This window comes from Maylandia zebra, linkage group LG16, assembly GCF_041146795.1.
Source record: "Maylandia zebra isolate NMK-2024a linkage group LG16, Mzebra_GT3a, whole genome shotgun sequence".
Lineage (NCBI taxonomy): Eukaryota > Metazoa > Chordata > Actinopteri > Cichliformes > Cichlidae > Maylandia > Maylandia zebra.
The window spans coordinates 2,409,055-2,436,419 of record NC_135182.1 but is presented as its reverse complement, the minus strand read 5'-3'; the positions used below and the strand labels follow the sequence as shown (position 1 = coordinate 2,436,419).

General features: G+C 43.8%; 1 protein-coding gene across 8 annotated transcripts; it reads left to right on the top strand.

Annotated features, from left to right (window-relative positions):
• The first annotated feature begins 247 nt into the window (after nucleotides 1–247).
• Nucleotides 248–23,714, top strand: LOC111501205 (uncharacterized). 8 transcript variants are annotated; one of them, XM_076875410.1, is made up of 25 exons: nucleotides 1,544–1,562; nucleotides 2,675–2,817; nucleotides 3,226–3,384; nucleotides 3,465–3,602; nucleotides 3,688–3,765; nucleotides 3,878–3,936; nucleotides 5,800–5,965; nucleotides 6,055–6,161; nucleotides 6,360–6,731; nucleotides 6,814–6,940; nucleotides 9,013–9,150; nucleotides 14,581–14,729; nucleotides 14,851–15,000; nucleotides 15,075–15,153; nucleotides 15,624–15,701; nucleotides 15,803–15,949; nucleotides 16,031–16,140; nucleotides 16,238–16,534; nucleotides 16,615–16,742; nucleotides 17,651–19,731; nucleotides 21,608–21,727; nucleotides 21,826–21,975; nucleotides 22,493–22,543; nucleotides 22,683–22,745; nucleotides 22,824–23,714. In XM_076875410.1, the coding sequence occupies exons 3-25, from the start codon at nucleotides 3,244–3,246 to the stop codon at nucleotides 23,049–23,051; spliced, it is 5,157 nt and encodes a 1,718-aa protein (XP_076731525.1). In that variant the 5' UTR covers nucleotides 1,544–1,562; nucleotides 2,675–2,817; nucleotides 3,226–3,243; the 3' UTR covers nucleotides 23,052–23,714. The 8 variants fall into 8 exon arrangements, with proteins under 8 accessions (XP_076731527.1, XP_076731528.1, XP_076731525.1 ...); XM_076875408.1 differs by lacking the exon at nucleotides 1,544–1,562 and adding an exon at nucleotides 1,571–1,659; XM_076875409.1 differs by lacking the exon at nucleotides 1,544–1,562 and adding an exon at nucleotides 1,721–1,846.
• The last annotated feature ends 3,651 nt before the right edge of the window (nucleotides 23,715–27,365 follow it).

Below are 27,365 nucleotides of genomic sequence, written 5' to 3'. Positions count from 1 at the left end.
TTTATCGATTCTCACATTAAAATATCGATATTTTAGTACTTTAGGGTAAATTTGTAGTTTATCATTAACAGGAACACAGTGGAAAGAAACTATAACATTCGGATTTTCTACATTCAAAGGAACTACTTCCCCTTCCGCCTTTCATAGTTATGGGCGAAATACGGCTGTATAAATGTCTTGCAGCCGCTGGCGTGCGCACTCACAACAATGGCTGAGCGTAATTGGAGTCATGTGTGGACATATTTTACCTCCACAAACAGCTGAGACGTGGTTTGCGATACATGTGGCAAAAAAGTGCTCCAAGAGTGAGGTGTTGTGGCCATACTTGCCAACCTTGAGACCTCAGAATTATGGAGATATTCAAAAGGGCTGTCACCGTTATTATTGGCCGGCCTGGAAACAGCAGGAGTGTCCAAATTCAGAGGTTGCTTCCACCTGAGGACTCGGCCTTCGTGGTCTAAAGAAAGCCGGGGTACGTCATGCGCTTCCTCGGTGGAGTGAAACTCTGCCATCTGCTCCTTGCTCTCTAATATAACCGGGCGCTGACGTAAACTCTCCACCGTCTCTCACTTCTGTTTAATCATTTTCAGTTTGACGTTTATTCAGCTGTGTGGAATAATAAAGTTACAATTAATTTAATCTAATCTAATAACTTTAATCTCAGCCAAACCGATTTACTCACGAACAAATAAAACACTGAAAAAGCCAAACAATAACATTTTTAAGTTATCAAAGTGACTTGTACATCATGTTTAACCTGAGTGGTGAAAGACCGCGGGGGTTTGAAGACGATGTGTCGGTCGGCTCAGATGTTTGAAGTTCACACAGCTACATTCTCACCTGAAAAGTTTTTTTGCGACCCAGGAAGAGAAATAAGAGTAATATTAAAACTAAGCAGCTGCCGCCATTGTTGGAAACTGGAATTGGCAGGGCCGCGCTATGAATTCTGCAATATGGTTTTTCAATTCTGTTGTCCGGGTGGAAAATCAAGAGAAATTCGGGAGAATGGTGGCTCCGGGAGATTTTCAGGAGGGGCACTGAAATTCGGGATTCTCCCGGAAAAATCGGGAGGGTTGGCATGTATGGTTGTGGCAACATCACTAACCTTGTCAAACACCTCAGAGTAAATCATATCACAGAATATGACGAGCGTATGTTGAGACTGAAGAGGAGGACAGGGACAGGTGCTGCTGGGGCGAGACAGACGTCTCTCACAGAGTGCTTTAGTGCTGCAGGCAGGCAACGTGTTCAAATAGGCACAACTTCATTTTTTTATTTCTATATGATGAACTCTGCATTATTAAGTGATAAGAACAAGTAATCTGATGTCCTGTGATCATGATGACGCTATAATTTGAAATACAATAAATAAAATAAGTTTTTGTATAAAGTATCGGTATCGGATCAGTATCGTCGACACCATCCTGAATACTACTTGGTATCGGATCGGAAAGGAAATCAGTGGTATCATCACTAGTAAATATTTCCTGCCAGCAGGTGTCGCTCAAAGCGGAAGTTTCCGTTTCGGTGGGATCACATGACTGTCTATGTCCGGGTGAGAGGTGAGGTTCTTGGTTTGAATACGCTGACAACACCAGTTTGTGTTTACACTCTTAATGTTTTATTTCTGACATTTTCTGAACGAGGCAACAGTTTAAGGTACGAACGAATGAATGTATGTTTCCTGGTGTTAGCATGCTGGCAGAAGAAGTGTGCTCCCCGTAGTCAGAGGACGAAACGGATTGTTGGAGCCATATTAGTCAGACTCTGGGATTATATCCGAGCAGCTACCTGCAGAGGGGAAAACTGCGCTTCCACGTTAACGAACATCCTGCTCAACAGTCAGGTAGTTAGTAGCTAGCTCATATGATGAGGAGGAAATCACGCCAGACCTGCAGAGAGACCAACCTCTGTTATAAAACGTCCTCCGCTTTATTTTGCTCTGGAAATAACGCTGCATAAGTATAAAACCTGCTTAAAACGATTAAACGCCTCAAAAGTCCTTCATAACCTTTAAAACACGGTGACCGTTAAGCGACGTACGTTGATCGTGACACCCAGTGTCAATAACGTAATGTACACATACGTCTCCATCCGGTCAGCTGCTACGCCAAATATGGATGTGAGCGTTAATGCTTCCCAAAAGCTACGTGGATGTTGCTAATCCTGGTACCCCAGGCAGGTTATTTACATTCAGCACAAATGTAAAGAAATTTGTGTTTTCTCAGTTATTTCTTTATTGTAACAATAATTGACGGCCAAGCATTTCAATAAAACAGAGGCAGTCAGAAGAAAACCGTTTCCTCACCCTGTCAGCAGCAGTTAGGAAGTGCAGCCAAGGTTTGCAGGACGATGTGGCCGAAAGCTCTCGACCCAGACCGAACAGACTGCACGCAGCCAGACGGCAGTGCCGGTGTTTGCAACATGTGCACGGAAACCTGAATATGTGAAGGCACAAGTTCAGCGAATGGTCCAAATTCAGAGTTAGGGTTGTTACCGCACCAGCACTGACTACCAGTTAACTTCTAGTGACAATAGCAACGATTAGTTGACTGGTTGTGCACATCCCTAATCTAAAGTTGTTATGGTTGTGTGTAACTTTTAAATGCCCTATTTGCATCAGCCAAGTCAGCGCTGTGTGTTTATAATTTACCTTGATTGTGTTTCATTTCAGTTCAAGGTTGGACACAAACGCCAAACAGTCGTGTGACATTAGTATGTAGTTTTGGAGGCATCTCAGCTTTGAGGGCTGTACCATGAAGTAAGTTCAGCATAGCTAGTTTGGATCAGCTGGCTCGTCAACACCTGAAATCGCAGGTGGGTCTTACAACAGCGGTTTTCATATTTCCTGCTTCAGTCTCTGCGTGCACTTGCATAAAATCTGTGTGAGACATGTAAGTTTAGTTCTGCACAGAATGAACTGATTGTGTCCCTCCAGCTATGTCAGAGACATGAGGAGGAGTGGGTGATGGAGATCTGTGAAGACCATACAAAATACAGCACAAAAGATTTGCTGCCTTTTCTCCTTTGCCCCATTGCGCGCGCGCGCACACACACACACACACACACACACACACACACACACACACACACGGTCGAATAAGAAAGCACCTTTTTTTTGCCAAAAAAAATTTATTGTTTATTTGTGTGTCCCCCCCCCCCAAAAAAAAATGTAATTAATTCACTCATTTGCTAAAGTCATGTGTGTCTCCTGGTGCACTGCAGACAGGTGGACTTCCAAACATGGAAGAAGAGTTGTTGATAGGCTGGCAGGAAGAGAAGCTGCATCTTAATCAGGAGGTGTGTCGGCTGCAGGAGGAGCTGGCAGAGAGTCATGCTGAAAAAGATGAGCTGGAATCCAGGAACAGAGCTCTGAAGGACAGGGTGAGAAGGGGCAGGGGAGTTTTGCTGATCATTAGACGAAGTTAAGCCTTTACATCTTTCTCTCTCCATCCTCCCACCAGCTGTGGCGGTCGTTGTCTCCCTCACTTGCTCTCTCTCTGCAACTAGAGGGTGAGCAGAGGGAATGGAAGAAGAAGGTAAGGGAGGGGAGAGAGAGGGAGGCCAGGCAGGCCCTGCTGATCCACAGGCTCCAGAACAAGGTGAGGCCAAACAGTAGTGCTGTACTCATAATTGGAGTAGATGCAGTGGGAGATGGAAAATATACTGATTGTGGTTTTATTGTAGGTGTTGGAATACAGAGAACGATGTCAGCATTTGGAGCTTCGGCTGCAGGATAATCATACACAGATGCTCAGCACCGAGGTCAGACTCAAGTAATAGTATTTGCAGTACCACTAACACACTGTCTGCTACGATACAGTAAAACTACCACAGTGAGTGTCGGCATACAGCTGTTGTGTGTTTGCTTTAACAGAGAATCATAGATGACTCTCTGGAAAGCGCCGTTCTCAGACTGGAGGAGGAACAACAGAGGTAAGTGGAGATGTCTGTCTGTGCTGGGTTAGACCTGCTGTGACCACATGAATTTAGACCCTCAAGTTCTGGTGACACGCCTGTGTTTGGAAATCAAAGCATGTAGAACTTAGAAACTATGATTCCCACAGTGTGCTGTGCATTGTCAGTATGTAGAAAGTACTGTGTAGTTTGTCTAATGAGCCTGGAAAGAAAAGCGTCTGGACTTCTTTAAGCTGCAGGTGTGTGCTGGCTCAGAAAAAGTCAGACATGCGAGTTACACCTTACAGCAGGTCTCCAGGGGAAGAAATAATCACCTGTGACAATCTCTGCTTCATACCAGCAAACGGTGGGAACAGTACAGAGGAATAAGCCTGAACTTGCCCCGCCCTCGTTCGTCTTCGGGATCATTTTAAATACCACAGGTGTCATCATTTGCTGCCGTTTAAAAACAGCATCCTCACTAACCTGTGGCATATATCCATCTGTGCTGATCTGACTCTGATCGTCAACTATAATCAGAATCATTTTTGCTCAAAAGTAAGTTAATGTAAAAGAGGTCGCATTGGCCTTACATGTAAAATGGACTAAAGAAATGGTGTGATGGGGTGAACTTTGACCCCAGAGTGTGATTATGTGCTTATTCAAAAACAGCATTCTGACTAAGGTTCAGCATACACCACTCTGTGCTAAGTCAAAGTATTTCCTGTTATTTTCAGTCAAAAACAGGGTGTCTGTGTAGAAGGTCTGCAGGCCCCAAACTGCAAAACGAGAAGAACATGAAACACAGCATTAACAATTTATACTGTATAGTTTAAATAACTGGGATCATTTTGACCCCAGAGGATAAAAGCAGGGCAGCATCAACAACTATTTATTGTTCTTGCTTTTAAGATGTTTCAGAAGTTCTCATCATTTCAAAATTGTGCAAACGTTTTCATGCAGCTGTGCACCAAAAGTGAAACTCTGCAAAGTTATCAGTGCTAATTACTGTCAAATCATTTTGCTGCTTCCTCCATGCCAGCCTCAGGCATTGTACATTTATGTGTTCATCAGTGTTCATGTTGGTCTGAATACTGAATTTTACAGAACACAACAAGCGATGTCAAAGTACAGAGAAGCTGAGGAACAAAGCTGTCAGGACCAGCCTGATGTTAGTTCACATTTATTATATAGTTCAGTGTAGTTTTTATACACGTCTGTGTGGTTAGAATGAAAAAAGTTCATGTGGTAAATTCAGCTCTTGATAGGAGGCTGAATCAGCGTTTGAGAGTTAATGCAATGATTTTATTTCTTAGGGTAATTAAAACACCTACAGTACAGTACATATACTAAACAGTCACAAAAATATTACAATATTTAAATGTAGCTTTTTGCTATTTTACATAAACGTGTATTGTTACTCACTCTAAGGAAACATTTGTTTAATCCTCTTGCTACATGCATAAGGACACTAAGAGAGTCTCGTGTCTGTCAGTCTGCTCCTCGGTCACTGGAGGAGCTTCTCCTCCTGAAACATGAATGAAATTCCACTTTCATGCGTCTGTTTATTTGAAAAGCAAACACAGGAACCATTTGTATTGAAGTTCTCCAAAGCTTTGTCTGAGTAAAGGTGCATCCATCCACTGAAGCTTGCAGTCCTTCATCTTTGTTACAGGTTTTCTTCTAGTGGCCAAAAGTCATAACATCATTTTATTGTATTTAAAAAGGCTTTATCAAACCCAGAGCCAGAATTACTGCTATAGCTGTTTCATTTAATGAAGTTCACTTATAATCGTGATTGTTCTACACAAATATTGTCAGTTTTTTCATGACAGTTTAAAAAAGACGTTTGTGGTTTTATTTGAAGCTGCTGATTTAATAAATTATTGTCTCCCTCCTCAGGTCAGTCAGTTTAGGTGACACCAATAGTCTCCTTTGCAAGCAACTTGTCCAATCAGAGCAGGCCAACCACGCCCTGAAGGAGGACCTCCAGAAGCTGACGAATGATTGGATGACAGCTGTGGAAGAGGCAGAGCAGCGAGAGGCTGATTTGCAGAAAGAGCGAGAGGTCTGCAGTTTAATTGATTTTAAAAGTGACCATTCAGATGGCAGTTATTGTGTTTCTATATTTGTGTGTGTGTGTGCGTGTGTGTGTAGCGTCGGCTGTGTCTTGTGAGGGAGCAGCAGGCTTGGCTGCTGTCTATCTGGAGATCTGTGGCTGCTCTGAGACGGGACTGCCACGCTATGAAAACGGCTGCTGACAGGTACGTCTGAGGCGAGGCTGCTTCACTCAGAGCACCGTCTCTACAGTTGGTCCAGTTATTAGCACCACCAATCAACATTCGGACGAATTCAAAGACCCTAAAGAAGAGAGAACTTTAGAAGAGGACAGGGTTCAGACCGTTTTCAAAATGACCAACCTGAGCTTGTAAACATGCTGACCCACCTGTCTGTGTCTGCAGGGACCTGTGGCAGCTGAAGGCCGAGTTTGCTCGCCTCTCATCCGTTCTCCTCTCCAGCTGTGACTCTGTCTCCTCCTCTCTGAGGCTCAGCACACTTTACATTAATCCTCTCTCCTTCTCCGCTTCTCCCCCTCTTCTCGCTTCCCACTTTCCTCCCTTTTCATTCTATTCTCCTCCTCCGTCCTCCGATCTGGCCCTTTGTCCTCCGAACTCTTCTGCACCTCCTCTCCTCTCATCCACAATGCGAATCTTTTCTTTGGGAGAGTTGGAACTCAAAGAGGAGAAGGATGAGGAAAGGAGGGACGAGGACGAGCAAGGCACTTCAGAGGTGAAGTCTGTTCAGGAGACTCAAGTTTTACAGCTGCAGCAGAGGTAAATTAGCTTCTACCAGACGTTCAAACACATCCTGCACCTCCCTCTGTTCTCCTCTCGATCATTCTCCTTTCTTTGCCAGGATTGAGGCGCTCACTGGCTCACTGCAGACCGAGGTCAGTCTGAGGGAGGAGAGCGAGAGGGAGGCCGAGAGACATAGAGTAATACAGAGAAGCCTGCAGTCTGTGAGCCATGCTGTGATCAAACTGGTGAGTGTGTTATGTTGGTGAGATGTCCAAGGACAGCGTTTCTATTGTCCTGTTTAACGAAGTCAAATAGAAACTGGATCACTGCTGTTGTTACATGAGTACAGTTATTATTGAACACGTCACCAGTTTTATCAGTCAGTCTATTTCTGAAAGGGGTGTTGGCCAGTAACAACCAGTAACAACCAGTAACAGCCCATCCAATATTCAAAGACATCAAACCATAGATGTTCATACATTAATCTGTAATAATGAGAAATGACACAGGGGGAAATATTAAATACTGAAATGTATTTAATGCTTTGTTGGTGACGACAGCTTCAAGACACCTTTTGTATGGAGAAATTGCTCAGGTGGGATTTTTGACGCGTTCTACAAGCAGCTTTTTAAATCCTGAAGGTTGTAAAAAGAACTCAAGTGCAGAGATTTTCATTTGGATTCAGGTCAGCTGATTGGCCGGCCAGCTGTAACATCATCTCTGAAACCAACTCACCGTCCTCAGCTGTTTGTTTTGCTAAAACAATTTACTATTTATTATATATTCGTCTCTATGAAGCATGCCAGTGCTGTATGCTGAAAAACAGCCCACAAACAGGATGTTCCCACCTCTAGACTTCACTGTGGGTTTGGGGTTTTGGGGCTGATATGCGGTGCCCCTTGACATCCAAACATGGTGGATTACGGCATCTACAGAGTTCATTTTTGGTCTTGTCTGACCAAACTAAAGTTTACACTCACCATTTATAGGCATAGAGACTTCCAGAGACCTTACACGTGGAAATCTTGCCACCACACTGGGAGAGCACCATGAGGTTGTCCTCAGGGTGCTGTATCACTTCGCTCCCACACTGCAGGCTTACTTGTGGTTCCTGGGATGTTCAAAAGTAGAATGGGAGGCAGAGCCTTGAACTTTCAGGTCCCTCTTCTGCGGAAGAAACTCGCAGCTTGGATTCAGGAGACAGACCCCATCTGTACTTTTAAGATTAGGCCTTTTTGACAAAGCTTGAAGTTGGGGCTGGATCAGGTGACCCAGCTTTATTTAAATCCCTGAAAGTGATGACGTCTCTCCCAGAGCTCTAGTTCAGGGACATCTACCTGTATCTTGTAGAGAAACGCTCCCCTTATATTGATGCCAGGATTAAAGCTTTCAAAGTGTGGACAGCTGTGTGTTTTCGACCTAGATGGGTAAACAATGCCACTGTGTAGGAGACGAAGAACAAGAGGTTGTTCACTGTTGAAGCACAGGTTAGCGCTACATAGCTAGCTTCAATGAACTCGCACTCGTCTTACGTTTAGTTGACTTTGATATTTACTGTGTAGGGTTAGAAAAGTTGTGTCATAACAGTGAAGTTGACAGAGTATTTTTCCGACGTCAGTAAATCATTCCTGCAGTTTGAATGAGCCACCACAGGGTTGCTGTGGAGAAGCAGGGATCGGTGCGATTTGGCCCGTAAGGCGGGGTTAGGAGAGCTGTGTTCACATACCGGTGCCATACTCTGTGTTCCCTCTGGCAGCTGTAAACGAGCGTCAGTTAGTGCATCCACCAGCTCAGCAGCTGTCTGTCACTTTTGCTATTTTAAACTAAAAGATGTTTGAAGGATCCCTGGAGGGCAAAGGATGCAATACCGTTTTGCCCTCCAGGTGGGCGTGTCCCAGTAGCTCTGATGTCACGTGGAAGCTATGACGAGTCTGCGAGTGTGGGCAGGATTGGACACAAATATTGTGGGAGTGACAAACGGACAGGAGGGTAATGCTCAGAGGTAAAGTAGCCCCATGCATGGCTCTACTTCCCATGATGCAATGAGCATTCTTCTCTCACCATGTGTTTATACACCACTCTGCATTTAACGGAGTTATTTTTAATCTCTGGCTGTTTCTCTCTGTTATTGTAGGGTCTTTACCTTCCAATATACAGTCTATGAGGCGGCTGTTGTTGTGATTTGGCACTATAGCAATATAATTGAATTCTTGCAGTAGTTCGTGTTGATGGCTGGTCTACATGAAGCCCTAAGAGCCTCTGTCAGCAGCAGTAAGTGAAGCATTTGAAATTAGCTTGTGTTCTACTTTGTGTTCAGTCCAGAGTCCTGACCTCAGCCAGCAGTCAGTCGCTGAACATCTCCTCAGAGGGTGTCCTTAGCCTGGATCTGTCCTGCTTGCTTTCCGTCCTGTCTCAGACTGAGAGCGCCCTACAGTGGAGAAATGAGGAATTACAGGTAAACAACACAATATAGTTCTCATATGCAAAGTCACTACTGTTTTTATGATTGTGTCAGTGTAGCCACAATATCTGCCTCCTGATCCCTGATTGTCTACAGGTTTTCACAGTTTCTGTTGGATTGTGTGTCCACAGGTGTTTGTACTTTGCGTCGTAATAAAATGACGGTAAAAGGCTCCGCCCACTTCCTATCCATGTCTTACCATGCAACGCCTCTGTGAATGGACTGGAGAAGTGTAGTGGTAGAGTCCTCCGTCAGGAATGAGATATGTGTGTCGACTTTTTATTCTCCCTTAAAATTATTATGCCATAACGCTGCACAGAGCAGCTCTGCTAACAGGTTATGGGCCCAGAGCAGCAGTAAAGAGATCCTGTAACTGCCAAAGGAAGGGCAGCGTTTCCTGAAACTGCAAGTTACCGGCAGGTGTTAAAAGTTTGGCACGATTGAGTGAGTAAGCGTTTTTGTGCATCATGAGCAGACACGGCAGAGTCGGGCAGTCGATATTCCCGTTTGCAGTTTGATGGAGATGAAAGGAAATATGAGATATGGGAAACGAAGTTCCTTGGTCATCTCAGACTACAAGGTTTGAAAGATGTCATCTTAAAGGCTGAGGGTGATGAAGAAGCCGATGGTGAAGATGATGACAAAAATGCAGAAGCATATGCAGAGTTGATACAATTTCTGGATGACAAAAGTTTATCGTTAGTTATGAGAGATGCAGTTGATGACGGACGGAAAGCCCTAAATATTTTGAGAGGTCATTATGCAGGAGTGGGCAAGCCAAGGATCATAAGTCTGTACACCGAACTTACTTCTCTCACAAATGAAAAGAATGAAAGTGTGACGGACTATATTATCCGAGCAGAAGCAATTATCACAGCGTTAAAAAATGCGGGTGAGTCATTAACTGATGGACTTCTGATCGCAATGATAATGAGAGGTCTACCAGAGAGGTTTAAACCCCTGATTGTGCACGTTACACAGAGCGAAGCAAAAATCACATTTTCAGAGTTTAAAGTAAAACTCAGAAGTTATGAAGAAACCGAGAGAATGCGTGCGGCTGTAACTGATGACAACGTAATGAGGACAAAAGTGCAATTAGACCAGGATTCTACTTCATGGCGAGCAGATGACCGAAGATCAAAGAATAATGAGATTGTGTGTTTTAAATGTGGACTAAAGGGACACACTGCAAGAACGTGCCGATCCAGAGTATGGTGCAGTTTTTGCCGGAGTAGTACACACAAAGATGCGACCTGTAGAAGGAAGCTAAGACGGGATGAAGCGAGAGGGGTTGTGGAGAAGGACTACGCGTTCAAGACGGGCTCCGAACCCCAGAGGGTCCCGGACGGCGGCCAAGAGATGCTGAATAACCAGCTACTGGTGGATACGGGAGCGACGTCACATATCTTTACGAAGATCGAGAGTTTTAAGACTTTTGATGACACATTTCGACCCGAGGCTCATTGTGTAGAGTTGGCTGACGGAAGGCGGAGCAGAGGAGCTGCAAAGCGGCGAGGAGATGCTGAGATAAGTATGATTGACAGTAAAGGACGCAGTCACAAGGTAACATTGAAACAAGCACTCTACATTCCATCGTTTCCACAGGACATTTTGTCAGTAAAAGCAGCTACTAGTAACGGAGCCACTGTGGTTTTCAAACACGGGGACAGTTTTCTTAAACATGTTGATGGAACAAAATTCCCTATATATGAACACGAGAGACTGTTCTTTATAAACACTGTGCAAGAGTTTGAAGAGAAATGTAATGGATGTTTTGATATGCAAACGTGGCATGAAATTCTAGGACACTGTAATTATGAGGATGTTCAAAATCTGCAAAATGTCGTTGATGGAATGGAAATTAAGGGTAAAATCAACAAAAACATGCAATGTGAAGCCTGTATACAAGGGAAGTTTACTCAAACTAGGAACCGAGAACCAGATGAAAAGGCCAGGGCAGCATTAGAGTTGGTACATACGGATTTAGCTGGTCCGATTACGCCAAACTCTAAAGAAGGGTTTAAGTATGTTTTGTCGTTTGTTGATGATTATTCAGGTGCAACATTTGTATATAATCTGAAACACAAAAGTGATACAACTCAAGCAACTGAAAGATTTATTGCAGAGGTGGCGTCATATGGGAAAATCAAGTGCATTCGTTCTGATAATGGAACTGAATTTACAAGCAGACAGTTCAGAGATTTATTAAGTAGACACGGCATTAGGCAGGAAACTTCGGCGCCATATTCGCCTCATCAAAACGGAACAGCAGAGAGGAACTGGCGTACACTTTTTGACATGGCGAGATGCATGTTAGTTGAGAGCGAATTGCCAAAGTCTTTATGGCCATATGCAGTACAAACCGCGGGAGTGATTCGGAACCGATGTTTTAACAAACGCACAGGTCAGACAGCGTATAAGATGTTAACTGGAAAAAGACCTGATCTTTCTAGAATGAAAAAATTCGGATCATTGTGCTATGCTTATAAACAAAATAGGGGAAAGCTGGATCCAAGATGCGACAAAGGTGTTTTCTTGGGATATGACAAAAATAGTCCAGCATATTTGATCTATTTCCCAAAAACCGGGAAAGTTGAAAAGCACAGATTGATAAAAATACTAAATCCCGCGACAATGGATCAACAAACACAGAGTGATCAGATGTATGAAGATGAGGTTTATGAATCCAGAAAAGATGGTGAACCCAAACAGACGAAGGATGAGGATATTCCAGATGGTAGTGAAAGCAGTCAAACTGAGTCCGAGGTTAAAACTGATGATAAAGTAGATGCTGGAGCTACACGTTATCCATCCAGAATCAGAAAGAGACCTGATTATTTGAGTGATTATATCACGGATGTGAAAGAGTGTGAAAATGAACAGATGCAAACCAGTGTTGATTATTGCTACAGATTGTTGTGTGAAATACCCACATCATTTAGCGAAGCTATTGTGTCAAGTGAGTCAAAAGAATGGGGAAAAAACGATGAATGAAGAAATCCAATCCCTTAAGGAGAATGACACATTTACTTTAACCACTTTACCAGAGGGTAAGAAAGCAGTGGGGGGTAAATGGGTTTATGCCGTTAAAAAGAACTCAGACGGATCAGACAGATATAAAGCTCGATTTGTGGCTAAAGGTTTTAGTCAAACAAAAGGAGTTGATTATGAGGAGACTTTTTCACCGACTGCTAACTTATCGAGTGTGAGAGTTTTGATGCAGAAAGTGGTTCAGGATGATATGTTGGTTCACCAGATGGATGTAAAAACCGCCTATCTACACGCACCAATAAATGAAGAAATATATATACAACAACCAGAAGGTTTTGAGACAGAATCAAGTGAGACTAATAAACTGGTGTACAGACTAAAGAAATCACTTTATGGGCTGAAGCAATCGGGTCGTAACTGGAACCAAACCTTACATGACTATTTAAGCAGTTGTGGATTTAGACAAAATATTGCTGATCATTGTGTGTATTCAAAAGAAACTGAAAGTGAAAAAGTAATCATCATAGTGTGGGTGGATGATTTACTCATTGCAGCTAACAATGAAAATGTGCTTTCAGGCGTGAAAGAAATGCTCTCTTCTAAATTCCAAATGAAAGATCTGGGGAAACTTAACCATTTTCTAGGAATAGATTTTATTCAAGAAAAAGAATGTGTCAGAATGTCACAGAAAATATATATTGAGAACATTTTAAAGAGATTTAACATGCAAAACTGTAAGCCAAGGTTAACACCCTGTGAACAGAAATGGACTCATTCTGATAAATCCGAGACATTACCAGATGTGAGGAGATATCGTGAAGCGGTAGGATGTCTTATTTATCTGAGCTATTGTACGCGACCTGATTTAAGCTATGTTGTCAGCAAACTGTCACAACATTTCAATGCGCCAACTGTTGATGATTGGACAGCAGTGAAACATGTTCTGAGGTATCTAAAAGGTAGTCGAGGAAAAGAACTGTGTTTTAGGAAACGTTCAAGTGGAAAACTAGGTCTACAAGCATACAGTGATGCAGACTGGGCATCCGATGTTTCTGATAGACGCAGTATGACAGGTTATTGTGTAAGCCTAAATGAAAATGGTCCTTTGATATCATGGAAAACCAAAAAGCAGACAACTACAGCACTATCAACATGTGAAGCCGAATACATGGCATTAGCAGCAACAGTTCAGGAATGTATGTATTTGACTTATTTGATTCAAGATCTTGATGAGTTTGAGTATGAAATACCTATGATATTGGAGGACAATCAGGGAACAATCGCTTTGTCAAAAAATCCAGTGAACAGACAAAGATGTAAACACATTGATGTGAAATATCATTTTATAAGGTCAGCTGTACATGAAAGGAAAGTGCTCATTGATTACTGAACAACTGAGTCAATGGTAGCAGATATGATGACGAAACCAGTTTCAAAGTCTAAGTTAGACAAATTCTCTGTATTTGTGTTTGGAATGTAAGATGTTTTTTCCGGAGGATTGTTTTTCCCCAACCTGTGTACAAGTGGGGGTGTTGGATTGTGTGTCCACAGGTGTTTGTACTTTGCGTCGTAATAAAATGACGGTAAAAGGCTCCGCCCACTTCCTATCCATGTCTTACCATGCAACGACTCTGTGAATGGACTGGAGAAGTGTAGTGGTAGAGTCCTCCGTCAGGAATGAGATATGTGTGTCGACTTTTTATTCTCCCTTAAAATTATTATGCCATAACGCTGCACAGAGCAGCTCTGCTAACAGTTTCACACCAGTTTGTTGGAAAGTGTGTATTTGTCATGTGAAATACTTCAAAGTGCAGGTTTTAACACCAAAGTACTGAAGTAGTTAAAATTGTGTATACTGTTCAAAACTTCATGTTACTGAGTGTTGGCTGTGCAAACTGCCAGGATTAGTCCATCATCTTAAGGAGTTGTCTGTTTAGGCCCAGACTCTGCTGTAGTGTGTTACACTGATGTTCATGGTTCCCAGACAAAGCAAGTCTGTGTGGACAGCGCTGTGCAGCTGATCCTAAAGTGACATGACAGCGCTTCAAACAAGTACGGACGGCTACATTGTAACTGAAAATGATCATTTTCACACATTTCTGATAAATTCAATTTTCCCTTAATGTTGTATTAAAGCGTAATTTTGTTGTAGGACAGCTCCTTAATTTTAACCAATTTAAATAAATTACATGAAATAAAAAATCATTATCACATTTAAAATATTGCAAATGTATTTTAGATGTCTAAAGTTACTCAGCCTGATGTTCATTATACAGTCAAAAAGCGGCACACGCACGCCTGCAGTCTGAATCAGTATGGTTATGTGTGTGCTAGTCAAAAGCCTTACCGTGTGTGTGTGTGCGTGTGTGTGTGTGCGTGTGTGTGTGTGTGTGTGTGTGTGTGTGTGTGTGTGTGTGTGTGTGTGTGTGTCAGGGGGCACAGCGATCTCTGCAGCAGCTCGGTGAGCAGAGATCAGCCCTGCACCTGCGACTGAAGCAGCTGGAGGACGACAACCAGCAGCTACACACACACAAACAACAACAGCAGCAGGAGCTCGGCCACATTATGGACGTACTGAGCAGGTTCACACAGAGAAAATCAATTCAGATTTTTTGCTACACTTGTGTCATTCATGCTTGTAAATGAATTAGTGAACGACACTGACAGAGTTGACAGCTCTGTATTTACCGATGTGTGTGACAGAGAGAAGGAGACGGCGTCCTTCCTGCGTCTGCAGGTCGAGGAGCTGCAGAGGAGGGAGGAAGAGCTGAGGAGAGAACATCACAGACTGAGAAAGGAGAAAGACGAACAGGAAGAGAGGAACAGACAGCTGCAGACAGAAATGCGCAGACGGTACTCAGCATAGGTCACCACTGCACTGCACTGTGCTTTACTGGTTCATCAGCAATGCACTGGTTTTGTTTCAGAGTTGAGACTGAGGTGTTGGAGAACGTCCAGCTAACAAAGCGGGAGACTTTGACCCAAGCAGAAATGTATAGTCTGAAGGTAAACAGGCTCAGTCACTCAAGCAGTTTTTATACCTGAACTGAGACGGAGCAGTGATGTGATATTTTACGTGGAGACCAAATATCAGTCAATGAAAAGCATAATAAACTCCTGCGTCACCATTCTGAGAGAACGTTAGCCCAGCAAACGTGGCATAAATCAACAAAAACCATCCAGCATAGAATGACAGACCTGCCAGTCGGACCCCGTTCAGTTACAGACTGATGACTGGCTGTGTGAAAAAGGTGATAAATCACATTAAATGTGATTCAAATACTACGCTTACTGCAAAATGTTAAAAATCACAATCATATATTGTGAAACTATCGTATTGTGGGCGATTTAGCTTTTCTTCCATTTAGCACACAGCAGGAAATGGTCCTCTTCAGAAACTGTTGTCACTAAAATAAGTAGTGCATCATTTAAAACAGCTGAACATCTTCTGGTGTCGTCGTCCTCTTTTCTCGCAGGGAGCACTAGAGAGGGAGCAGCTGGACAAGCAGCGAGCCGAGGAAGACGCTTCTGATATGAGAGATGCCTTACAGAAGGTACAGACATGACACCGAGAACGTGTCTGTCCTCAGAGGAAGACTCGTAGCTTGGTCATTTGCATAGAATGACGCTCTGGCTGCCATCTTTGTCTCATCAGTCCAGGGAGTGCGTGTCGCGTCTGTCGTTGCAAGAGAGCGCGTTAAGACGGGAGGTGGAGGAGGGACGGGATGCGCTAGACAAGCTGTCCACCCTGAACTCTTCTTTGGCCTCAGACAAGAGAGAGCTGCACAAACAGCTGCTGCAGGTACTCCTCCCTACATGCCCCTCTCTGTGGCTTCCAGCTTTAGTGTACATCATGTAAGTCAGTTCACGTGTCTGTTACCAGCTGGAGTCTGAGCTGTCAGAGGGCCAATCACAGCTGCAGGCTCAAAGGTCACAAGTCAGTTCCCTGGAGAGGGAAGTCAAGACCCTAAACATGAATTTCAGCAAGCTCAGGTGAGGTCAGTTTGCACCCAAGTCGTCAGGCCAGAACAGTAAAGTTAATTTGATTTCAATCCTGAATAATTAGTGTGAATTGTGCTGTGTCTGTTAGAGTACAGAGAGAGGCTGAGGAAGATGCTGTTCAGCAGCTGAGAGGACGAGAGCCAGAGGAAGACGGGAGCTTTCCCTCTGTGGGTGAACAGCAGGTGGATGACCGGTCCTTTCAGCATGCCGCAATGTGTGAGGAGCTGAAGGAGGTGCAGGACCGGCTGGGGCACGCAATGCAGGAGGTGAAAAATGGGAGCATACAACAGCAGGAGCAGCTCAGAGAGAGTAGGTGGCTACAAGAGGAGCTGGATAGTCTGCAGAAGCACAAGGAGCAGCTCGAAGTTGATCTGCAGGAGATCCGGTGCTGAGCACGCGAAATAAACTCAGGGTTTGTTTGTACGGGTCGCATCATACTGACATCCTGTTTCTCTCTGCCTGCAGGTCTCTGTCGCTGTCTGCCCACCAGCAGCTCAGTGAGCAGCAGAAGCGTCTCTCACAGTCAGAGGTGGAAAAATGTCAGCTGAACACACACATCCACACTCTGAAGCAGGCCAAAGACACCTTACATGGTCAGTGACAGTACGCCTAAAGTCATAATATCAAACCTTTAAGAATAATGAAAACACATAAATGTGGCACTTCAAACCAAATTCCAAAAAAGTGATGAAGATATAAAAACAGAATGCAGATCTCATAAACCAACATTTTATTCACAACATTAAACATGTTTGAACTGAGAAAATGGGCCTGTTTTAAGACCACTATTAGTCGGTAACACATCTCAACAAAGGTGGCATCAAAAGGCTGAAAAATAAACAGCACCAGAGATTTTAGCTTAATTGGCAACATGATTGAGTATTAAAAGACATCTTAGAGAGGCTCTCTCCCAGGGTGACCGAGCTCTGACTTGCCTCTCTTCAACCAGCTTCTCAGATGTTCGATGGCTTTATTGCTTCACAGGACTCGTTGTAGTGACTGGGCCCCAGAGCCCCTGGGCCCCAGAGCCCCTACACCCCACCTCCACAGGTTTGCAGCATGGCTTTAACCCCTGCCTCCAACAGTTGGCTACCACGTCTGCTTATTTCCCCTCTTTCTTTCCTGAGCCTCCTCTAAGCAGCTTTCCCACGGGACAAGCAACATGACAGGTTTAGACTCCTCAGACAGCAGCAGGCTTGAGTGTGCTGATCACAGTCCTGTCTCCCTCCAGTCTCCCACTGTTCCCAGCAGCCTGTCTCGAGACCACAGCTGCTCTCCTCCTCGGACAGAGTTGTGAGGATTGACTCGATAGCTCTGAGGACAACATGTCTCAAACTTTCTAACGTCCACACACACTCTGATTAAATGCAGTGTGAATGAAGTCATCCCAGTGAACACACTCAAGTGAAACATATCAGTTGTGCTGACATTAATAGGAACAACAGTGATTTTCATGTAAAGTACTTTAGTTGTATTTAAAACTTTTTTTGTCTTTTTAAAGGGGAGATCCAGTGTCTGAGAGGCGAGCTGGAGGAGATGATGTCCAGGGCAGAAGATGAGAAGAAGAGGAGAGAGATGAGTGAGGAGGAGAGGAAGGCACTGCAAGAGGACATGGAGAGGATGACAGAGGAGATAGAGAAGCTGAGGAGGAGGAGGAGGGAGGAAATGGAGAGGAAGGATGAGACGGAGACCGAACAGGAAGAAAGGAGTTTCTTTAGTGAGAACTCGGGGAGAAGAGAAGGAGCTGAGGTGCTGAGGATTTGCATTGAGGGATTAACTGAGGAGGTGGAGGAGAGGCAAAGAGAAGAGGAGAAAATGAGGAAGGAGGTAATAGAGATGAAGACTCGAATCAACCTCATGATAGAAAGAGTACAGCGATTAGAGGGAGAGAAGGAGGAACTGGAAGAGGAGGTAAAGAGGACAGAGGAAAGGCTGAGAGAGGAGAAGGAGTTTTGGGAGGAGAGGAGAAGAGAGGAGACGAAGCAGAGGGACAGAGAAGTGGAAGCCCTCTGTGAGCGGATGGAGAGATTGAAAAGGGAGGAGGAAAGGGAGAAGAAGGTGGACCAGCTGAGGACAGAAGCTGAGAGGGACAGATGGAGGGTGAGAGTGGAAGAACAAGAGGAGGAGATTAACAGACTGAAAAAAGAAATCTCAACATCACAAGAGGATGAAAGGAGAAAGAAAGACAAACTGCTCGAGGAGAAGGAGGAGGTGGTTGCAAAGCTGCTCGAGAAGCTAAAGGAGAAAGCGGCAGAGGCAGAGCTGATGAGGCAAAGGCTGAATGTGGCCAATGAGAAGTTTAATGAATTTAAGGCAGAGGCGAAATGTAAGGAGCAGAGCCTGGAATTACAGGTGAGGGAGAGAGAAGAAGTAGGGGAGGAACATCGGGAACATCTGAAGGAGGGGGAGGAGGAAGGAGAGAGGGACCATCGAGAGGTGAATGCCAGACTAAAGCAAAAGGAGGTGAGAGGAAGTAGGAAAGGTATGGAAAAAGATGACACGATCTCCTCCCAGGTTAGGGAGCTACAGGAGGGACGGACAAAGAGCGAGGGAGCAAGGAAAAGAGTAAGAGAAATGGAGGAAGCCCGTGACAGGCTGCAGGTGGAGATAAAGGAGTGGCAGGAGAGGGCAGAACACAGCGAGAGTGAGGCTACAAAGCTTAACCATATCTGTGTGGAGCAAGAGGAGGAGGTGCAGCGGTTAAGAGCTATACTGGAGGAGAAGGACGAGGAGAGAAGAGAATGGGAGGCACTAAGTAGAACCGAGAAAGAAAACACGAGGAGACTGCAAAGTAAGCTGATGGAGGTCGGGGAGGAGAAGAAGAGATTAGAGGAGAAAGTTAGGGAGGCCGAGGAAGAGAGAGAAGCACTTAGGAGAGCTGGGGAGGAGACAAAGAGGCTGGAGGAACAACTGTCTGAAGTAGAAAGTGACATGAAGGACCAAAGAGAGGTGCTGAGGAAGACGGTGGAGGAGAAGAGGAGACTGGAGAACACGCTAAAGGAAGTTCAGGAGACGACGAAAGGAGAAATGGATGAGCTGATGATACTGAGGGAAGAGAAGAAACGTCTGCAGGATAAATCGATAGAGATGGGAAAAGAAGCTGATGGACCAATGAGAGCCAAAGAGCAGCAAGCAAGGCTGTTGGACACCGAGGAGGAGGAGGCGTGGACTCTTAGGAGGGAAGTGCAGAAGGAGATGGAGAGAAGCAATCTAGAGATGTCGGTGCTTAGGGAGGCGGTACAAAAGGAGAAAAGAAGGAAGGAGGAGGCACAAGATGAGCTGTTAAAATGGAGAGAAGAAGCACAATATCTCAGAGAGGTGTGGGGAGAGGAGACGCAGGAAGAGCTGAGGACGACTAAGATGGAGTTACTGGTTATTAAAAAAGAGCTGCAAAAAGAACAAAATGAGAAGGAGCAGATAAAGGAGAAGCTACGGAGGACGGAGGAAGAGGTGACAGCTCTCAAGGAGGAAGTGCAGGAGATGGAAAACAACAAGCTGACAGAGACGAAAGATGACTTTCCTCAGGAGGAGTTGAGAGGAGTGAAGCAGAGCGTGGAGGTGATGGTGCCAAACTCCCTGCAGGTACTTCAGTCTGTCAGTCACACAAACACTGTAGAAACACAGTCATCCTGACAGTGATACTGCTTGAACTGAAGAAACCAGCCTGAGGTCAAACTGCTTGAACCCTCTGTAGCAGGGGTGTCAAACATACGGCCTGCGGGCCAGTATTCTGTCAGCTCCAGCAGTAACACGAACCATATATCAGTAAGAAGAACAACGTGCTGTCGTTAAAGTAAACCTCGTGTACTCACCGTTTGTCGTCTGTACGCTGAACTGAACGCTGGAGTTATTGTGACTAAAGCATTCTGCATGACTGAACACAGGATGTACAATCACATCCAGCCTGAGAGACGACACGTCAGCGAGCCTGATCGTCATCACTGCTGAGAATCCATGCAGGCAGGGGTGGGACTTTATTTTGATAGGCTCACCATGTGGCCAATCAGATGCACAGGCAAACTGGGATCATACCATTACCAGTCTTATGGAATCTCAAATGGTTTGACTTTCCAAAAGACACCAAGTGTAGGTGTACAGGACAGGTACGTAGAAAGACGGGAGAGCAAGCGTGTCGGGAAATAGTGAAGGAAGGCGTGAAAACGTGCAATGAGCAAACATCTGGCTGCATTTCAGTGACACTGGGTGTCTGGATGAGTCTGTGTGCTTGAAGCCATTTGATAATTCTTAACTTGTTTGATTTCTCACCACAAACAAGCACGAGCAGAAATTTTGAACTTTAACTGTTTGTTTTTCACTTTCTGCTGTAGAACGACTGCAGTTAAAAACCAAAGGACTGTCTGGGCAGTAGGCTGCCAGGACTTTGTCTGTAATTTTGCACATTTCTCAGCCCGTGAAAGTTTATCCATTAGTCAGACCTCAGATTCAGGAGGAACAATGTGGTTTTCACTGTTGTCTCAGAACACCTGACCAACTCTTTATCCTCTCAGGATATTTGAGGTGCAGGAGAGTTTGCACACGTGTGGGTTTTGGCTTGGAGAACTTGGGCAGTTTCTTGGGCAGTGTCCTATTGGGAGTATGAAATGTCTGGCCTGTTGTTACGGGCCACTCTGTCCCTGTACAACCATAGCGAGGGCTTGGTTCATATTGCCGGCAGTAAGACGGTTTCATTTTTGGTGGGTGTTTGACTCTGTCAGGCTCCCTTTTGTCATGATTGTGTTCATAATATTTATGCACAGAATATGTAGCTATAGCCAGGTGGTGGAGGGTCTCCCCCTCGGTGGCCTCAGGATTTCGTCTTTGCTTTTGTGGACGATGTAGTTCTGTCGCCTTGGCGACCTCCAGCTTGTGCTGAAGCGGTTCACAGGCTGGGATCCCATGTTTTACAGTTTTGGGTCATCGATCTGTAGTTTCTCTCCCGTGTCCCTGTCTTCTGTCACAGCAACAAACACCAGTGACACAGTGCCAGTGAAAACCACATGCCCACCCATCATGATTCCAGCTGTCCACCCAGAGATTATCCAGATATTGTTTTTTGCAACCTGGAATGATCTCAAGACTCTTTACAAGAAGTAACAAAGAAACAGGTTATACCTGTTAATGAGTGAATTCTCTAACTGAAGCCTAAAACGTGTGTAAGTCCTCGTATAGTGTTTGTTCAATGCCTGAACTCTGCTATCAGATCAAACTGTGAATAATAGCACTGCCCCACTACACTGATCATTCAAACTTGTGTTATCAAGGATTTTATTGAAGTTGATCACAGGGTGTTAAATGCTTCTGAGCTGAAAACGTGCTACATAAGTTCACAAAGATCTGGGGTTGAGCTTAAGCATTATTATAAATAACGTCATCTTGTATATGGGTTGCATGTAATCGCTATGACGCTGTTCTGTTAATTTGACATTGTAATGTAACTGTTTTTATTGCTGATGTGCAGGTGGACACTCCGAGTCAGAGCACAGAGGAGATGGAGGAGGACCGGGATGGAATCGGATTAGCTGGATCACAGCAAACAGATGCAGCTTTGGTGGGCTATAAAAGGAGACCTGATACAGAGGTCAGTTTGTGGTCATGCTGTCAGTGCAGCTGTACTCAAAGTGCATCGACAGGAAACGGGTTGTAAAGTGGAGCTGTGTGGGGAAAATGTGTCTGCAGGGTTTGAAGGAGAGACTGACGGTCCTGCAGAGTCTGGTGGCTGAACTGGAACTGGATCAGAAACGACTGAACAAGAAAAACTTTCATCTGGAAAATCAGAAAGACAAACTGAAAAGAGCGACACACACACTGAGAGAGACGCTGCAACAGGTATACACAACAATGAGACAGGTACACGTGCACGCACCCAGAGAGACGCCGTGTACACTTCTACATTAAGCCACAGGTACACAGCAGGATGCAGTTTGTCTTAAGTGACCTGAGTTGATTGCAACCACATCCCAGCAGATGTGCCGCGGAGCTTTAAAGAAACGTTGCCGTGTCTTTGCTCCACGTCACGTAAAATAGCGTTGGATCTATTTTTAACACAAGAAGTGTCGAGTTGCACACAGCAAGGTAAAGTGGCAAGAACTAGGACCCAGGAGCAGCACAGAGAATCTGGTCAAACTATGTTCTGATATAGGATATAATCTGGTCACCATATTTGCTCCTGGTGTAAACAAAGGGCAAAAGAAGTCTGAGTCACAGACCCAGTGTGAGCCTAGGACGAGACAGATTTCAATATGCAGAGACACCACCTTGGCATACTGAGGCACACAACACTAAGAAAGGTATCCAGATACACAGCAGACACACTGACGTGAGTACACATTATTGTGTATTTCAGGTGGAGGAAGAGCGCTCGAGGCTCAGACAGCAGCTGAGTGAGAGCATCCAGGTGAGACACACAGTTCCCTTATTACAGTAATAATTACAGGTTGTGTTAGTGTAAGTGCATTTGTCCAGACTATGAGGTGTGTGTTTGTGACAAATGTCAATAGAGGCACGTGTGGTTGCAAACCTATTGTGTGTTTTAGGGCTCTTTAACCACCACAGAAGAGCAGCAACTGAGGAGCAAAGTGAGGGAGCTGCAGGACCAGGTGAGTGCAAAGCACCAAAAAGACTTCCTGGTGTTCTGATGTCAGGTGGGTGCTGATGATGTCTCTCCTCTCCTCCAGGTGAAGCAGCTCCAGTTTGCACTGGCTGTCGGTCAGCAACAAAGGGCAGAGTTCATTCAGCAGTCCTCCCGAAACAGCCAGTCAGTGCTCTCTCTGAGACTTGACCTCAGTGATTCACTAGCAACTATCACACAACATCCAATCCCATCCATCCTAGAGTCTGAGACACAGCGATTGGATCGTAGCATGAGGGAGGAGGAGCTCAGAATGTCCTTCAGCCAGCTGTGAAAATTCAGGACCAAATGTTCTTAATTACTTTACACTCATTAAATTGAGAGGTAGAGCCGTCTTGAACATTCAGGTCTCTTCTCTGTGAGCTCTTTACCTCATGTTTATTTATTTAACCTTTATTTATACAGGCAGTCCCACTGAGACCTGCTGTCTCATTTACAATAGAAAGTATAGGCTCTGCCTCGTACTCATCCAAATAGAGCTCTTCCTGTCAGAGGATTCAAAGCAACTAATTAAAACCAGCCAATCAGAATACAAAGGGAAATAATGCACATACACCTGCTTTTCTTGCTATTAAAGCCAAAACAACCTTTTCTGCATTGTTAGAATTACACAGAATTAACACGATTTAATAACAGTTCTGGTGATTATTGCTGCATCGTAGACATTACTTTGGTCTTCTTCTGTGACCTCATGGTTTCTTTTCTCTGCATCACACAAAGCAAAGAAATTCTTATTTTTCAAATTATTGTCAGTGTTTCTGCATATTTATTCTTCTGTTTTTGTTCTGTGGTTATACTGGTCATGTTTCACATGCTGCCACTTTAATACTTTTGTCTCATTTTAGTACCATTATTTCTGTATACAGTCATGTAATAACAACAGCACTTTTTACAGCCACGAAGCTTAAAAAGCTGATAAACGTTTACAGTCCAACAATGCCGCTTATTTATATTTGTTTGTTTTAATGCGCAGCTCTTCCTCGAGCATAAACCCAGACTCACCTGAGTCAGTGGCTCAGGTGAGTCTGGGCCATCATGTTGTCTTTTCTAGATCCAAAAGAGAAAAATTTTTAACACTACCTTATTAAGGTGGCCACCCTGATTACCAAGATGTATTTATGAATTGCACAGGTGTAAGGTGTACCCATTTATACTGAGTACTAATATTAATAAAATAATTGTCACTCTGCAAAACTGAAGGATCATGGATGCAATGTTCACAGCAGCTGTGATGCTTGGACACTGATTAATGCAGAACAAGTGTCACAATTGGCCAGTCTGAGGGGAAGTGCCACTAAATGTTTGCTGAAATACATTGCAGTGCCTTCCCACAGTCCTCCAGTCTGAGCTTACACAGGCTCATGTTGAAGTCAAAGGTCAACTCGTGGTGTGTATTTGTGTGTAAATATGTGCGGCCAGCTCGAGGAAGCGTCCCGGGGGGGAAGGAAGCTGGTTTAGACAACACCCTGAAATCTGAGAGCTGCACCTGAATCAGCTGACGCGCCCTCCAGTTCATTTCCTGTTTCATCAAATCACTGTCAGTGCGTAGAGCAGCGAATTAACTTGTACAAGTTTACATTTTTACAAACACTGAAATCCCAGATTTATGATAGTTTGCTGTTTTTATAGTTATTCATTTGTCAACATAAGAGCGGAGACGGTGATTACATCACATATTCATCATCATCTCGTCTCATTTTCTGTTACACATTAATCTTGAGTGATTTGTCTTATAAGCTGACTGATGGAAAATTGTCACAGTTGCATCTTAGATGTAAACATGAGGCTAAAATGACTTTAACACTGAACGTGTGTGAAGTAAGGTTTAAAATGCAGCTGCAGACACTTTGTTCTGAACATTAGTTTGAGGTTCAGGTGTGATGCACAGCCCGGACAGCTTTAGTTTGAACTTAACAGCTACTTTTAAAAGTTATTTACTTGTATTTTATAATAAAATTATTCTAAAGTTGTCAAACATTTTATGCTGTCTGATTGTTGAATTCACAGAATGATACTGAAATAAATCATAAATGCTATTTGGATTTTTCTTTGTTACCTTTTTACAAAAATATATTTTAAGCAGCAGAAAAAACAAAAGCTTGTAAATGTTTCCAAAGTGGACGCGGTGGCAGATACCAGTGTGAGAAAATCAGAATAAATGAACATGTTAATAGTGTTTGTTTGTTTTTCGTGGAAACCGGGTCCAAATGGCTCTTTGGGGCTCAAAGGTTGCTGATCCCCTGGCTTAGGAAGACAGAGCCGGAGCCCAGTACGGGACACCTGCCTCTACATGCTTCACCTCTCGCTATCTGTCGCTGGGACTGTAAACTGTGTGGATGTAGATTCAGCACCTGACCGGACCTGCAGTGCAGTACTGAAACAGTTTAACGTGGAGCGCAAGAGGGTGGACCGAGATGCTGATGTCAAGCTGGGCGAAACAGCAGCGCTGTCCCTGTGATCACCATTAAAACCTTTACTGGGAAAAAGCGCGCAGGAGTCCTTCATCAAAGCACCTGATCAACAAACGACGTGAAGTTGTATTAAAATACTCTGGTGAACTGTTAACTTTGATACCATGTTTCAATTATAAGGGTTTCTAAAAGCTGAAGCGAACAGGGCTGAGTCTAAAGGGGGGCACGAGGTGTACTAGACCGTATTTACTTCAAGGTTTTCAAACCTTTTTCAAGTGAAATGATTTAAATTGCCGTCTCAATTAAATAGAATCAATGTTTAAAGTATAAAAATAAAGCTTTTTTCACAAGCCAATAAAAGTGTACAGGACTGGTAAAACACTGAGCCTCTGACCTGAGTGGTTTATTATTAATATTAATTAAAGTCTACACCATCATAACATCTTGTTTTCAGCAGCACAGAAACGTTGCACAGGGCAAACTCCAGGATGCTGATATGCTCCCTTCTCTTCACTGCAGCCTCCACATTCTCCTTTAAAGGCTTACAGACACAAACTCACTTAAACACACAGAAACACATGTAGAAAAACTCAAAGCCTTCCAATGAGAAACCTTAGATTTCATATTTTTCTTATTTTATTTGACTTTGACTGTACTTGAGAGTATTTGTATATATCTGGATCTAAGAAAATGTTTTCTTAAAAAATAAAATGTAATATGGCACGCACATACGAAGGGTTTGTTTTTGTTCTTGACAGATGTTGTAAGCAGTTAAACTTTAAAATGTGATTTATGAAATGGAAACCAATGAGCAGTTCATTCTGAAAGGCCTGTTTCATTGACGGTGAACAATCATGCCAATTTTCTTGTTCTACAATAATCCATCTCAGAGATATGACGAGAAAAAAAAGTTTAAAATCTGAGAGGACGACAGAAAAAGAGTCATAAAAAGCTTAATACTTTAACAAGTATAGAACTTATAAATACCAAAAGATATAGAGGGAAGGAGCAGAATATTTCATGGCAAAAAACATACGGAAGCAATAAGGACAGATGATTAGAAAGAATGAACATGATATATTTACTTTTTTGTCTGATGATTGGCAGAAAGTTTACAGCGGTTTTCTTCTGAGAGATGCTGCTGAGGCTGAAATTAAGCCAAGAGGAAAAAAGACGTATACATAAAACTCTTGCTGATTGAAACACAGGCAAGGACATACTCAAAAGTTTAGCTCCTCTGGATGTTTCCATGGAAAAGAGTTTTATCACTCATCCAGGTGACTTCTCCAGTGTCACGCTTGAGTGATGAATCTTTCTCCCACTGAAAACCAGTGTGTCCAGTTAAATTCAATCGATTTTTTAAAGGAAAGTTGTTCGATGCTGTGTTCATGAGGACACTGGGTTTAACTTGCAGCACAACACAAAGCTGCCATATTTTGTCCAAGTTTAAAACACTTAATTGAGCAGAATCAAGATGCAGAAAAGCTGAAATGTAACGTCCTCGTATGATGACGCATCACACATGACGCAGCACGGGGTCATGTGTGATGTGTAACTGCCCTCTGCTAAGACTGGAGATAATACAAGGAATGAGACAACTGACAGCTGTTATTTTAATCAGCCTGTTTCAGTTCTGTTAAACTAAGTACCACAAAGTAATGTGGTAACATCTGGACTGACGAGTTTACTGTCAGCATTTTAATCAGCTAGTTTAAAGGCTGTAGGCTGCAGCCGTTGCTCTAACACTGTATAAATGTAACAGGGCTCAGTTCTAACAGTCTGAGCTGCTTCCAGCTTTATTTGTGAAGAGCGCAGCAGCTTCCAAAACACGCAGCGAGCTCGTACAGCTGGGAGGTAATATTTTCATAATCAGCTCCCATCTCTCCTGTGGACTCCTTAATGTCTCCAGTCTGAGATCAGCACAGCCCTGCCCTCCAGCACCACCAGCAGCAGCAGCAACATTGTACCCATCAGGTAAAACATCGGCTTCGTTTGCTTCACACTGTCCCCACATGATGATGATGATATAGTATGATGTGATCTGATTATTAGATTCTTGATGAATGTGGGTTGTTGTGTTTCAGCCTGGTTCTGTTTGCCCCTTTTTAACTCTGAGCCCTGCCCCTTCAAACAATGTCAGCACGGCTTAATCATATGATTCCTACAGAAAAGCATCA

Bases quoted from the DNA above. Each gene is read 5' to 3' on its own strand.
- LOC111501205 (XM_076875407.1), top strand. From the start codon at position 1,670: ATGAATGTATGTTTCCTGGTGTTAGCATGCTGGCAGAAGAAGTGTGCT. The intron at 3,766-3,877 runs GTCAGACTCAAG...TTGCTTTAACAG, and splicing joins CACAGATGCTCAGCACCGAG to AGAATCATAGATGACTCTCT. The intron at 9,151-14,580 runs GTAAACAACACA...TGTGTGTGTCAG, and splicing joins GGAGAAATGAGGAATTACAG to GGGGCACAGCGATCTCTGCA.